At 29.1% G+C, this 15,139-nt stretch overlaps 2 protein-coding genes across 2 annotated transcripts; both read left to right on the top strand.

The window, feature by feature from the left end:
• The first annotated feature begins 1,026 nt into the window (after window positions 1-1,026).
• On the top strand, window positions 1,027-6,734 carry LOC114189144 (homeobox-leucine zipper protein HDG11-like). Its single transcript, XM_028077850.2, has 10 exons — window positions 1,027-1,176; window positions 3,525-3,642; window positions 3,765-3,956; window positions 4,066-4,539; window positions 4,642-4,743; window positions 4,845-5,045; window positions 5,259-5,439; window positions 5,577-5,845; window positions 5,939-6,028; window positions 6,159-6,734. Exons 1-10 carry the CDS (start codon window positions 1,058-1,060, stop codon window positions 6,537-6,539), a joined length of 2,127 nt encoding a protein of 708 aa, XP_027933651.2. The 5' UTR covers window positions 1,027-1,057; the 3' UTR covers window positions 6,540-6,734.
• Window positions 6,735-12,776: 6,042 nt separating this feature from the next.
• LOC114189022 (late embryogenesis abundant protein-related / LEA protein-like protein) lies at window positions 12,777-15,065 on the top strand. The gene is made up of 2 exons (XM_028077721.2): window positions 12,777-13,783; window positions 14,163-15,065. The coding sequence occupies exons 1-2, from the start codon at window positions 12,838-12,840 to the stop codon at window positions 14,879-14,881; spliced, it is 1,665 nt and encodes a 554-aa protein (XP_027933522.2). The 5' UTR covers window positions 12,777-12,837; the 3' UTR covers window positions 14,882-15,065.
• Window positions 15,066-15,139: the final 74 nt, after the last annotated feature.

The following is a 15,139-nucleotide window of genomic DNA, read 5'->3' as shown; positions in this document are numbered from 1 at the left end:
GTGATGTTTAATGTTGATGGTTGAGGTGTCATAAAGATACGATTCTTATTTATTTCTCTCTTATTGCATGACTAGACATTGGTCTCTACTTTTTTCTTTTTTTCAAGATAATGAGGTTCAATTGTATATCGTAAAAGCAAAAGAGAAATTACAAGAATTTTCGTAAACAAATTAAAAAGGTGATTTTTAAAATTAAAATTAAATTAAATTAAATTAGTCATCCGCGTGGAGGGTCGTTTTTACATCATGCAACACCTTCCACTCATCACAATAAATAAAAGAAAACATTTATTACATAAACCAAATGGCATAAGTTATTTAATATTTTGCTTTTAAACTATTATACGTTTAACTTTTCATAATTGCTTATTTATGATATAATTGAGTGAAAAGAGAAGATAAAGAGAATACGCAACATTGACAACGGTACATTTTGTTGTTTAGTTAAAGAAAAAACGAAAAAATAGGAAAGAAATAAAAATATCCTTTAAAAATAAAAATTCAAAAAAAAAAAAAAAAACATTTTATTCTCCATTTCAAATTCTAAACTTTCTATCTCGTATTTTTCTTTCCTTTGAACTGAATAGGAGATTATTTCAGTACCCATCTAAATATATTTTTTTAAAATACATATCTATCATACTTTTCATTATTGTGTTGGTTTCAGTAAATAACTTGTGCTTTATTTAACACATAATTAATTCATTTTATGGTTCTCAAATTATATTTCATTCAATTTTTATACGGAAGCCTAAATACACGCTTTTTACAATTTTTATTCCTACCTCGTCAACAATTAATAAAATTATATTACATGGAAAATATTAATATTTTTTTCTATTTATCTCAGACACAAGAATCCAAAAAAACATGTTGCGTAAAAAATAATCAAGTTTTTATTTTTGTTCTTGTCTTTTTTACTTTTGACTTTTAGTAGAGGACAAGTCATACATGCAAAGACATAGAGGGTGTGAATGAGTTAGGGCCATATATAAACAACCTAAAGGCTCATAAATCTGCCATAGTTGTAATTGCAGTTTCTTACTCTGCTTCAGAAATGGATTCTTCCATGGCAAGTGCTGGTGCTTCTGCTGATGAAGGTTCTCAAAACCATAACAATGGAAGGAAAACCTCGTACAAACGTCTTACTTCTTCTCAAACATCGAGACTTGAAAGGTAATTAAAATAACCCTTTAGGTTAAAATTATTTTCTTTCAATTTAATTAATTAATACTTTGATTTGCTTCGTTTTGAGGGAGCATTTTGCTTTTTCGGTGAAACAAATTAAAGAGTAAACACATAATTCCTCTCGATTTAATTCTGCATGTTCGTAAAACTCTTTTGTTTTTTTTTTAAATCGAGCTCAATAGATCTCTCTCCACATTTAATTCCTCTTGATTTTGCTTTTCTCGGGTTCGTCAATTTTATTTTTTTTGTGAATTTTGGTTTGATCTATTTGCTCAAGGGTTTCTGTATTAATTTTGGTTTAATGTGTTTTTTATTGTCTCTACATCACGATTAATGGTAGGTACCCATATTAATTTGTACCATGCCCTTTGCTTGTTTGGGTAAATGGTGTGGAAGGAAAATCCACTTTTGCGTTGGGTAGAATCGATTTTGATTAAGAGAAGTGGAAAATCTTTGGGAAAAAAATTGATTTTAGATCGGATTAACAAATTTTATTTTTTATCCTCCGATCTTTATAATTTGTAAATAATTTTCACACTTTTCAGTCTATAGCACACTTTTCAATACAAATACATGACCAATTTAAACATGCATAGCAAGTTTACTAAACCAACAAAGAAAAAGTATTCTTCTCTTTCAAAATATATGAAACCCTAAATCAAAACTAAACCTTTCAAAATAATTTTTATAAAACTCCAAAACATATGAATCCTTAATTGTTTTAAGGAATCACTTTTGGTGCTTGATTATATGATGAATGTCATAATCTTGCACATATTAGATTAAAATACTATTTCACATTTTATTAAACTAACCACAGTGAAATCGATAATGATAAATTATACTATACAATATATTAACCAATGAGTTTTTTTTTTTTTCAATCGGCATCTTTTTTTAATATTTTACTATTATTTTGTTAAATTGACTGATGCAGTAAATTTTTTCTATCTATACATGTAATTATAATTATTATATTTAATGAAGTGTATTATCTTTTTAAATGAATTGTTCTCCTCTTTACAAATCAAATTTAATTTGATAATAATAACTTCTTTTTTCCTTCTTACTCAAATTTTCACAGAGAGAAAATAACAAGTTATTTGAATTGAAGAAGTAACATGTTTTGAAATTATTAAAGGCTCTGATTAATTTTTTTTTTTTATGATTGAACGACAAGACAAAATATATATTAACATAATCCGGATATATGATACTTTCTATCTTGTGTCTAGCTGAATAGAAATATTACTACTAAATTTTTTATTATTATTATTATTTAATATGTATAACCAATTATTTCTGAAGTATAATCATTATACATGTGATGTATCATTTATCTTTTATATCAAAGACATACATAATCAGTTATATATATAACTCATAATTAATAATAACATAATTGATTATGTTTTTATAATAATTGATAATTTTTCTGCTCATTTTTTATCATTTCATTCAAAATTGATTTAAGGAGATTTTTTTAATCAACAAGAAAAAAATATAAAACTATTTAATAAAACACATGAAGTACACACTAATCCATATACAAAAGTTTATTATGTACAAATATAAAGCATAAAATACTGCCTTCAAGTCCACTATACAACCACATACAAATCAAAACCCTCCATGCAGCATGTACCTCATTATCATGTATCCAAACCACGTTAGTTCATGTTAATTTGGTTTGAATCAACTACCTAATAAACTTAAAATAGCCAACTTAATATGTTTTAATTAATTCAGAGGCATATTTCTTTTGAATTAAACTGTTACAATACTAATGGTAACTACAAATCTATATAAATTATTATATAGTTGATACCGGTTGTTGAACTGATTTAAGGTCAAGGATCTATAAAAGTCTCAGCACATGTTTTTTTGGTAATGCATTTCTTAATTATTTATGTTTTCTTCTGATACTCTCCCTATTAGTGGATTAGTGAACACCCTTGCAAGAGAAAACTACATTATATACTACCAGAAGATCATTAAATATTAAGAAATTATTGTTTAAATTAGCGACTAATTTAGAATTAGAGATTAATTTAAAATCAATAACAATAAATAATTAAAATTTTAATAGTTAATATTGTAAACTATTTTAAATTTAAATTTATAAACTAATTATAATCTTTTATTTATAATAGTGAAAACTATTTTAGATGATAATAATTTTTAGTTCATAAAATGATAATTAATTTAATTAATATAATGTTTAATTATTATTATTTAATGATTTTTTTATAGTGATATTTCTTGTATAATGTTTTTTTTTTCATAGGTTTCTAAGAAAGAACTAACAATTGGGGTTTATTTTTGTTTATTAAAAGGTTCATCAAGGATTGCCCACACCCTGATGAGGCGCAACGACGTCAATTGGCTATTGAGATTGGACTTGAGCCGAGGCAAATAAAGTTCTGGTTTCAGAATAAGAGGACCCAAATCAAGGTATTTATCTAGAAACTATTTAACATTTTGGAGGAAGTGTTGTATAAAACTATGAAGAGAAGAGAGAGAAATATTGTGTTCAAATATATAACTCACCATTTTTTTTGCATGTTGGCTAAAAGAATCAACACGAGAGAGCAGATAACACTGCTCTTCGAGTTGAGAATGATAGGATACACACAGAAAATGTTTCCATGCAAGAGGCTTTGAAGAGTATGCTTTGTCCATCTTGTGGAGGACCACCGTGTCTCGAAGGAGATCGTGAACATGCTATCCATAATATGAAACTTGAAAATATGCACCTAAAGGAAGAGGTGAGTGAACTCGTTAATTGATTATATATATATATATATATATATATATATATATATATATATTTGCTTTTTAAGTTATAATTGACATATATATTCAATTGGTTTTCAGCATGAGAAGGTGTCTCGTCTTCTTTCGAGGTACTTGGAGAGCCAGATGTTACCACCTGATCAGTTCCAACAGGGTTTTTTTCCCATCATAGGATCAAGTTCAAATGCTGTAGCACATGGAAATCCACTGAACCAATCGATTGGTGGAAGTTCAAGTCATGATCCAAATCTTGCTTTGCATATGATGGATGCTGGCCATAACTTATTTGCAAGTGAAAGCATAGAAAAAAACCTTATGAATAAGGTTGCTGCTTCCGCCATGGATGAGTTAGTTAGGCTTCTTCGGATTAATGAGCCCTTTTGGATTAAGTCTTCATCTCAAGATGGCAAGCTCTGTCTGCTGCTTGAAAACTATCAAAAAATGTTCCCAAAGACCAAACATTTCAAAGGGCCAAACGTGCGTATTGAAGCAACAAAAGAATCAGGAATAGTCAACATTAATACCCTTCAGCTTGTTGACATGTTTCTAGATTCGGTGAGCATATTCTGTTCACTAGTTTTCTCTTAGTTTTTATTTAATATTGCAATACTGCTATCGATGTATAAGAGCATGATCATCGATTTCATATGTTTTCAGAACAAATGGGTGAATCTGTTCCCAACAATTGTCTCAAAAGCAGAAACAGTGAAAGTAATTGAAAGAGGTTTGCCAGGAAACCGAAGTGGAGCCTTGCAGCTGGTATATATTTTCATGCAAACCTTGTTTTTGTAATTTTATTTATTTATTTATTTATTTTTTGTAACTAAGTTTTTAATTTGTTGACAATACTTTTATGACAGATGTTCGAGCAAATGCATGTTCTTTCACCCTTTGTGCAACCTCGTGAATTTCAAATCCTTCGTTTCTGTCAACAAATTGAAGAGGGCCTGGTGATAGCAGATGTATCATTTGATTCCTTCCAGCAAAAACCCTCTTTTTTTCAGTCTTGGAAACATCCCTCTGGATGCTTGATCCAGGAACTGCCTAATGGGTGCTCCATGGTTAGTAATTTACATATTACTGAAGTATATACACTTCAGTAGATTGATGCTAAAACAAATAAAACTTTTTGAGCTTATATTCAGATTTAGAAACTGTGCATCGGTATCTTTATTTTGGGATTCATTCACTGATAACTTCATATCATAAAATAATGTAATGGCAATAGTATTGAAGTATATCACTGAATCATATATTGTTACGTTCTATGTTAGATTACTTGGGTTGAGCATGTGGAGGTGGATGATAAAATCCAAACACATCCACTGTACAAAGATATTATTGCTAAGGGCACTGCATACGGAGCTGAAAGGTGGATTATGGAACTTCAAAGAATCTGCGAGAGATTTGCTGCCTTTTATGTTGAAAAGATACCTGATCATGACTCTGCAGGAGGTCACACTTTCTCATATTTGACTCAAAACCCTTACACTTTGTGATTATACGTATATCTATATATATGTATGTTTTATGATCGATGATTATGTTCTTATAGCTAACTCAAAATGTGTATGACCTTATCCATTGTTCAGTGATCAATTCTCTTGAGGGGAGGCGAAGTATAATGAATTTTTCTCATCGTATGCTGAAAATCTTCTGTGATAGTATAACCATGGCAGATGGGTTGGACTTTCCACTTTGTGATCTGATGAACACTAGTGGGGTGAGGGTCTCTATTCGCGAAAGCAAAATCATTGGACAGCCAAGTGGCATGATTGTTGCAGCTGCTACCTCCATTTGGCTTCCTCTCCATTATATGAAACTCTTTGACTTCTTCTTAGACGATAAAAACCGTGCTCAGGTTCACAATAATCTACCTATACACCAATTATTTTTATTAATCTTGCTTTGCAGAATGATTAATGTTTACGTGTTCTTTTTCTTATATACTCAGTGGGATGTTCTTACCTGCGGAAATCAGGCACACAAGGTTGCAAACATCTCAAATGGAATTCACCCTGGGAACTGTGTATCGATAATTCGGGTAATTAATTCCAATCTTTCTTTTTGCACAGTTACCTTAAACAAACACTTTCATAACATAAGGCATTCTCTGTGAAATTATATGGTTAAGGTAAGAACAAGTTTGAATGACTTAAACTTTTCATGTGTAGCCATTCATCCCTAGCGAGAACAATGCACTGATTCTTCAAGAGAGTTTCACAAGCCCGATGGGATCGTATGTTATATATGCTCCAACGGATGTAGCAACCATGACTGCGGCGATAATGGGAGAAAACTCTTCAATGTTACCAGTTCTTCCATCAGGTTTTGTGATCTGTCCAGATGGTGAACCAAATGGAGGTATGGGAGTGTTCGATGGTTCAGATAGTGAAAGAATGGGAGGGTCATTGCTCACTGTGGCATTTCAAATACTAGCTAGTGCTGATGGACGCAATATGCCAAATAGAAAAGCTGGAGCAGCTGTCAACTCTCTTTTAACCTCAACTATTCTCAGAGTTAAGGATGCTCTCAACTGCAACAACTTGGACTGATCTTTTGGTTATGGAGTCTTTCTCTACATTACATTGCTCCAGGACAAAACATTGCCTTGTTAAATTTCCTTTGCGTTTCATCACAGACCAGTTTGCTTCACATTTTCACCTTGTTTTTCAACTTCTGCTTCAACTTTACAATGTCTTTGGTGCATTGCTTGACATTTTAGATTAATTAAATAACAATGCTGCTTTATTCCATTTTCCGCCTCTGTTTATGTGTGGTTGGTAATAATTTTTATCCTTCTGGTGCAAATTGTTCTTTCAAGATAAGCTTATCATTTTCTTCTGATAAGCAAAAAAAATTGTTGAAAAGAAAGTCCAAAGGGTTCATGAATATCTTTTCTTCTTATATTTATAGTCTGAATCCTTCCAAACAACCGTCTTATTCAGACCCATTGCAACTTTCTTCTCTACAATTCTTGTTTATTTCATATGCTCCAAATACACTATTACAGAAAGAAATAAACCGTAACTCTTCTGCACACGGAACAAGGTTCTTCTTCGAACACTTTTTACTTAGCTTTTTATGTGTGTAATGGGTTTTGACCTAGTCCTTCTGACTTTCTTTGTTTCTATTTTCTCTGTCTTTTATTTCATTTTTATGTTTTTCCTCGATATATAGATTAAACAAAATTCAAAGAATAACACATTCTTTCGTTTTTCTCAAAAAACTGAAGGGGTTCGTGTATACCAATTTTACGGTTAGACTATTATTTTGATATTGTGGAACCGATGAACTCAGAAAGATCGTAACACTTTTATTTTTAACAATATCTCGATTAATTTGTAACAGAGAAATCATATCAATTAATACTTTTATGAAAATATATTATAATTCAAATAAAATATCAATAATAAAGAATAATAGTTCAGTTATAAATTTTTATATTATATATATATATATATATATAACATTGCTTTATGTAAAGAAATATAATCTATCTTGTTTTCAACTTTCACAAATAGTTTTTCTCTTATTACTTTTTTAAACAATAAACAATGAACCTATCTTTCTATTTTTCATTAATATTTCTATTTTTTTAAATAATATTATACTCAAGTCATAATTAAAAATATAATTTAATAATTCTTCTTGTTCCATCTTATTCTTCTATTTTCTTCTTTAAAATGAATATATTATAAATCAAGTCATAATATTAAAATATAATTTATCATAATATAATAAAAAGTTGAGAAACATAATTAAGAGATAAATATATTATATTCAAGTCATAATTAAAAATCAAGTCATAATTAAAAATTGGTTACGAAAAAAAAAATTATACATTATTTTTTCTTCTTTAAAATGAATATAAAAAAGTTCATGAGACCAAAATAATGTTCATTATTAAACTAATTAATTAATATTTTGCTGTCAAGTGAGAGAAAGAATATTTATTTATTATTTTTTTGTCTAACTTCCTTCTTTCTTCTAGAACAAGATGGAACAAGAAGCGTATGAAAGTGACATATGAGTACAATTTGTAAAAACTAAAAGACAATAAAAAAGAAAATGAAAAATATCTTAATAAATATTTAGTTTAATTACTCTTTTGATCACCCTTTTTGTTCAATTTATTAAAGCAAATCAAAGATTTTTCATCGAAATTAAAATTGTTAATAAAAATGCTTCATTGATATAGTTAACATAATCTCATATCAACTTTAATGATAATGATAAATCATTGATCTGTTTCAAAAAAATCTAACAAATATAATCTATATAATTTTTTTGAAAATCGAAGATCTTATTGTGACTAAAAAAACTAGAAGATCAACACTTTTAACCAAGAACAAAGACCAAAAAATAATTAAACCTATATATTTTTATTTTTTATTATATTTAATTTTATGTTTTATCATCTATTAACATTAAATGTTATGTTTTACAAAAGAAATAAAAAGACACAATTGAATTTTCATCAATTTTTAAAATATATTATCTATAATTTTTTAAAAATTTCAAAAATTTTCAAACACACACACACACACACACACACACACACACACACACATATATATATATATATATATATATATATATATATATATATATATATATATATATATAATTGCATATTTTTAAGAGTTTGAGTCTTAATAAAGATATATAAATAAATAAATAAAAATCCTACGGAGTTATTATTTTAATATATGACCTATTTTCTATTTTCTTAAAAATGGTATAATCTATTTAAAAGAATGACAAGCCAAAAATTATATATATATATATATATATATATATATATATATATATAAAAAGATAAATTTTATACAAAATAAAAAAAATGTATAATGCACTTATTTATAGTCTTTTTTTAAAAGATTTTTTAATTTTTTTTCATTAATATAATTGCAGGAAAGAATATGGTCAATCCTAACATGCATTTGCTTTTCTGCACACAAAAAAAAAAATGTTGACTTAAGATATAGGCAAACGGAATGAGAAATTACTTCAAATGAAAGCAGAAGTTGAACCTAGTCACGTATTCAAAACACATAAATTATCAGTTTGTGGATAACCAAAATAATGTAATTGTTTTTCATTTCAATTATTATAATCTATTTCCTTTAGTTCGTTATGAAAAGAGATATGTTTTTTTAATAATATAATGCATACCTGTAAAGTTTGAATTTGAGAACTTTGTTAGCAATTAATAATAATGTATAAAAATAACATTTTAAAATCAGTTCTTGAAGAGTTTTAATAAATGTTTCTAAATAAAATATAGGTCAATGTTATTCAACTGTCTAATGTTTGGCCGTTAGACTAATCAGTTTCTCGAGATTTGCATCAATCTTATCTTAAAAAACATTTCAAAAAATATTGGTGATAACTGGTGAAGGTAGGTATTCTATTTATCATATAAAACTCAGGTTTGATTTAGTTAACATTTGTGAGAGAAAATTGAGTGCCTAGAATTTCTACAACCGTCACAAATTGTCATTTGTCATAAAGAAATAATCCAAAAAGGCCTAGTTTTCTAGTTTAGCAACTCAATTAAAAAAATATTTAAAAATCTATTTTAGAATTCACACATATATAATTCAATCAAGGATTCACCAAATAATTTAGTTATTGCTTTAATTTTTAAATAAAGATTAGTCTAACTTAATGTACTCTTTTAATTTTTTTTTATAAGATAAGTTTTGTATTATTTCTATTTAATCATATTAAATATTAAACATTTTATTAATTTATTTAGTGATTTTTTATTTAGAATGTTTGTAAAACATTGATAATGATATTCTAAAACTTGTATAACATTTTTTTATGAGTAAATGGCAAATTTTTTCTCCACCTTAACCATTTAATAGTAAAATTGAACATTTATATAAAATAAATTAAGTGAGTAAAATTCATATTATTTTTTTGAAATATAATTAAATGTGATGAATAAACATGTATATTTAGATATATAAATGAATAGGCTTGGTATTTATTCAGACTAAATATACATTTTAACTTGGACAGAAATATTTTTCAGCAAAAAAAATATCATATATATATATATATATATATATATATATATATATATATATATATATATATATATATATATATATATATATATATTTGAGATTTTAACTACCAAAATAATTGGTCACTCTACCAAAATAATTAGTCTATAAATTGGTCTCTAACATATTTTTGGTTACTAAAATTGGTCAGTATTTAAGAGTTTTCCTACCGTGGTACTTTTATTATGACAATAATTTATATTTTTTATGTTGATAACTTTAGTACATGTATATTTATTATGAAAGTAATTTGGATTAACACAATAACAATCATATATTTATTATCTTTTTAAGAATTATTGTACCCATTTTTCAATATTCATATATCACAAATTTATCATGTATAGTATCCTATTATTTTCAAAATAAATGTATTGACGTATCGGATACGTATCGTATCCGTGCATCATTAAAGTAGGTCCTAAATTTGAACGTAAAATTAAAATTTGTTTATGTTTCAAATTTTGATATATTTTGATTTTTGAATTTTTAAAATAAATAAATCACTAAAAGAAAATATCTTATTAACAATCAATTTTATATATTAATTTATAAAATAAAAAATTATAATTAGTCGTTAAATTGATCACTAATTAATTAAAGATTAATCTAGAAATCAATTTTTTTGGTAGTAAAAACTTTGGTAACTAATATTTAGTGATCAATTTCCTTTCATAGTTAAAACTTTGGTAACTAAATTTTATAAATCAATTTATATACCAATTATAATTTATTATTATTTATTAGTGACTATTTTAATTACCAATTTTTATTTTGTAAATTGGTATATAAATTGATCATTTTAGTAACTTATAATATTTGATCATTAAAGTTGATTTTTAATTTATCGTAAAACTTGTTAGTGAAGGTCGATTGGATTTATAGCACTCTTAGTGATTATAAAGGTAAAGGCTGGACGTGGTTAAGGAACTGATTTCTTAGTCTTAGACCTATTAGACTAAGACCAAAGGAGTTGTGTGGTGTTAGACGAAAAACATACCATACAGAAACAACCTTTTACCTATCTAGATTGGTTCCTACCCAACTTGCTCTCAATCATTTTTAACAATAATTTTCGTCTAATGTCATAGTCATATAGGTTGTATGTATAATATCTCATTAAAGTGTCTAAATAACTACTAGTCCGATTATATATTTCTATATTTCCCTTTCGCTTTCATGTTTTCCTTTTTATCTACGTCATAAGTGATTAACTGGAATTAATTAAAGTCATTCTTTAAAAATTAACCTTAAATACATAAATTAATAAATAAATTATATTAACTATAAATAAATAATTGATAAAATTATAATAGACTAATTAATATAAATAGTCTCACCCTTCGACAGCTCCAAATACATGAAAAGCAAAGTAAAAAAAATGTACAAAAGTAATTTTCATTCGAATTATAAAATACAAGAGTGATTTTAGATTTCACAATGAAAAAATTGAATATATAGTAAAGAAAACCTATAAATACATGGTATACATTTTGATTTATGATAACAACTCCGAGGTTGGCCAACTATGCATTTAAGACATATATAACAATATAATTTTTCTAACAATAAAACAAACATAATTTAAAAATTATTTAAGATTAGTTGTTTAATTAAATTTTGAGTATTGAGATTATTGAAGATAAAGATAACATGCAGGTTGACCTTTTTTTTTTGTTTTTTGGATTGTCCTTTATTTAGCCTGCAAAGAACATACTAGGTTGATTAATCCAGCATACGAATTGCGGACTAATTTTGTTAGCTCGTGCTCATAATGATTTGCCCACATAAACAAAATACTGAGAAAAAAAATTATACAAACATTATTACAATAATCTTGTTTTAGTGTTTAACATTTTTCTTGCATTCATCTACCACTAATAATAAAATTGAAATAAATTAAGTAAATAAAAGATTAAGATTCACATCAAATAAAATGTCAAAATTAAATGTTTCATGGACAAAGAAACATGAAATTAAATTATAGCTTAAGTTAGAAAAGAAAAATATAGTAATTAATCAATATTAAATGGGAGCAAGAGAATTGACTTAAAAATTCAAAAACATTGAGTGCATGTATAACAAAATAAAATGAATGAACTTTGTTTAATTTAGAAATCAAAATATTATAAAAATAATTTGAGTAAAAAGGTTTTTTGACACTGTTTAATAATTATTTGACAATTTTTAGAAGAATAAAATAGTTTTAACAAAAAGTTAGAGTGATCAAATAACAAAAGTTAAGGGAGACAAACTCAAATAGATTAGTATTGTCTCGCTTTCACACCCTAAATTGAAGTTAGTGTGACCAAATAAACAATTCGATGGATGTAAAATTCGCATTGAAGTCATATAGAATTATGATTTGATGTATTTAAACTCCTCACACATTGATGGAAAGTGGTGACCAAAAGAAAGTTAAAGGAAAGTTTGAAAACAAAACAACAAAGCATCCCATATTTTTAGGTGCAACATTAATGGATTCCTTTACGTCATACTAAAGAGATGTCATACTCACTTTTAAAGCCATTCCAAATGTATGTATCATCATGTACAGAACAAAAAGTAATTCCAACTATTTTAATACTTTGTTCTGATAAGAAAATTTTGAGAACAAAATCCGAAACTCGTGGATTTCTAGTCATGTGTACAGCTCTTCAACTCATTAATTTATAGATTTTTGGTGTCTATAAGAGGCAATGCTGATAACATGATATTCTCACACAAACTGAAGAGCTAATAGCTACTTGATCTAAGAATAACAACCTTGAATATGGCTGAAACAATTGTTAAGGTTTTGGTGGGTATCATAGTGGTGGTAGTGGCAGGTGCAGGGGCTACTCCCCCTGGAATTGCCAATAATCCTAGCCATGCCAGCTGCAATATAAAGAAGTACAAGCATTGCTATAATTTAGTGCATGTATGCCCTAAGTTTTGCCCTGATCAGTGTACAGTGGAGTGTGCTTCTTGCAAACCCATTTGTGTTGGGACTGCCAACCCTCCACCTTCATCTCCTTCTACACCACAGAATCCACCACCCTCAACTCCTTCTCCACCACAAAATCCACCACCCTCAACACCTTCTACACCACAAAATCCACCACCTTCATCTCCTTCTACACCACAGAATCCACCACCCTCAACTCCTTCTCCACCAGAGAATCCACCACCCTCATCACCTTCTACACCACAAAATCCACCACCCTCAACTCCTTCTACACCACAAAATCCACCACCTTCTACACAAGACAATCCACCACCCTCAACTCCAACAACTCCTTCTACACCAAAGAATCCACTACCCTCTCCTTCTACACCAGAAAACCCACCACCCTCAACTCCTTCTACACCAAAAAATCCACCACCCTCGACTCCTTCTACACCACAGAATCCACCACCCTCATCTCCAACTACCCCTTCTACGCCTCAGAATTCACCACCTTCATCTCCAACTCCTCCTACCCCTTCTCCACCTGAGAACCCACCACCTTCATCTTCAACTCCTACTCCTGCAAATCCCCCACCATCATCATCAACGCCTTCTCCAACAATTCCATCACCATCAACACCTCCCAGTACTAATCCTCCTCCCACGTTGCCAAGAACAGCAACATGCAGGAACAAAAACTACTCTAAGTGTTACAACATGGAACATGTTTGTCCCAACGCCTGCCCCCGTGGCTGTGAGGTTGATTGCGTCACTTGCAAACCAGTTTGCAGTAAGTCTTTTAGTAATACATAACTCTCGATTCTAAAATAAATATCATAATCATACACCTCTTAGTAGTGATTTGTCCCCTTGAAAACAAAAATGGGAGGGGGGGAAAAGGACTACCTTCAATAACAAAAAATTTTATAATAACCATTTAAACCTTAGAGAAAAGTGATTTGGTGAAGAAACAAATTTAAGATAGAACAATGGTTAAAATATGTAAAATATTCAAGATTTAGCAGAGTCAAACCTAATTTATTTTTTTGATATTACACTCACTCGATTACATCTATTTAAATTTGAATCTTTCATATTTTACAACAATGATAACAACAGTGATGAGTTATTAAAAGCTTATTACTAATATTGTGTTGAATGAGTGGCAGAGTGTGACAGACCAGGAGCTGTTTGCCAAGATCCTCGATTCGTTGGTGGCGATGGAATCACTTTCTACTTCCATGGCAAGAAAGACAGAAACTTCTGCCTCGTATCCGATCCCAACCTCCACATAAACGGCCACTTCATAGGCAGAAGAAACAACAACATGAAGAGAGACTTCACTTGGGTCCAATCCATAGCTATTCTCTTTCACAATCACCGACTCTTTGTTGGGGCCCTCAAAACAGCCACATGGGAAGACCACATAGACCGTCTTCAACTCATCTTAGATGGTCAACCCATCACCCTACACCAATCAGAAGGTGCCACGTGGACATCCTCTACTGTTCCTAAAGTCTCCATTGTTAGGACCACTTCTACAAACACTGTCCTTGTGGAAGTTGAAGGGAGATTAAGGGTCACAGCCAAGGTTGTCCCCATAACCGAAGAAGACTCTAGAATCCACAACTATGGAATTACCAAAGAGGATTGTTTTGCCCACCTTGATCTTGGTTTTAAGTTCTTCACTCTGAGCAATGAAGTGAGTGGTGTGTTGGGGCAAACGTACAAAGCTAATTATGTGAGCCGCGTGGATGTTGCGGCAAACATGCCTGTCATGGGAGGTGGGAAAGAGTTTGAAACCACCACCTTGTTCTCCCCAGACTGTTCAGTGTCTCGATTCATTGGTAAAAATGAATTGACTGAAGGAGATAGCTTCATTATTTGAACAGGGACAAGTGCATCGATCATGGGATAACTTTAATCAGAGTTTTTGTTTTCCTTTATATCGTGAATTATTACCAAAACATGAAATAACTTTGATGATGGTGTAACCGTCTCCAATTATGTATTCACCATTGAATTGCCTGAAAGTAACATATATTATATATTCATATCTATCTATCTATATATTTGGATATTTTTGGACTGAAGACCTCTTTAAGTTGAATCATGGTTAACTTGAGAGAAGTTTACAAAACAGAAC

This window comes from Vigna unguiculata, chromosome 6 (genome assembly GCF_037176805.1).
Source record: "Vigna unguiculata cultivar grain cowpea cultivar isolate G323 ecotype 2 chromosome 6, ASM3717680v1, whole genome shotgun sequence".
Lineage (NCBI taxonomy): Eukaryota > Viridiplantae > Streptophyta > Magnoliopsida > Fabales > Fabaceae > Vigna > Vigna unguiculata.
This window is presented reverse-complemented; position numbering and strand designations above follow the sequence as displayed.

Coding starts and splice junctions, on each gene's coding strand:
- LOC114189144 (XM_028077850.2), top strand. CDS start 1,058: ATGGATTCTTCCATGGCAAGTGCTGGTGCTTCTGCTGATGAAGGTTCT. Junction 1,177..3,524: donor CAAACATCGAGACTTGAAAG/GTAATTAAAATA, acceptor GTTTATTAAAAG/GTTCATCAAGGATTGCCCAC. Junction 4,744..4,844: donor GAAGTGGAGCCTTGCAGCTG/GTATATATTTTC, acceptor CTTTTATGACAG/ATGTTCGAGCAAATGCATGT.
- LOC114189022 (XM_028077721.2), top strand. CDS start 12,838: ATGGCTGAAACAATTGTTAAGGTTTTGGTGGGTATCATAGTGGTGGTA. Junction 13,784..14,162: donor CACTTGCAAACCAGTTTGCA/GTAAGTCTTTTA, acceptor AATGAGTGGCAG/AGTGTGACAGACCAGGAGCT.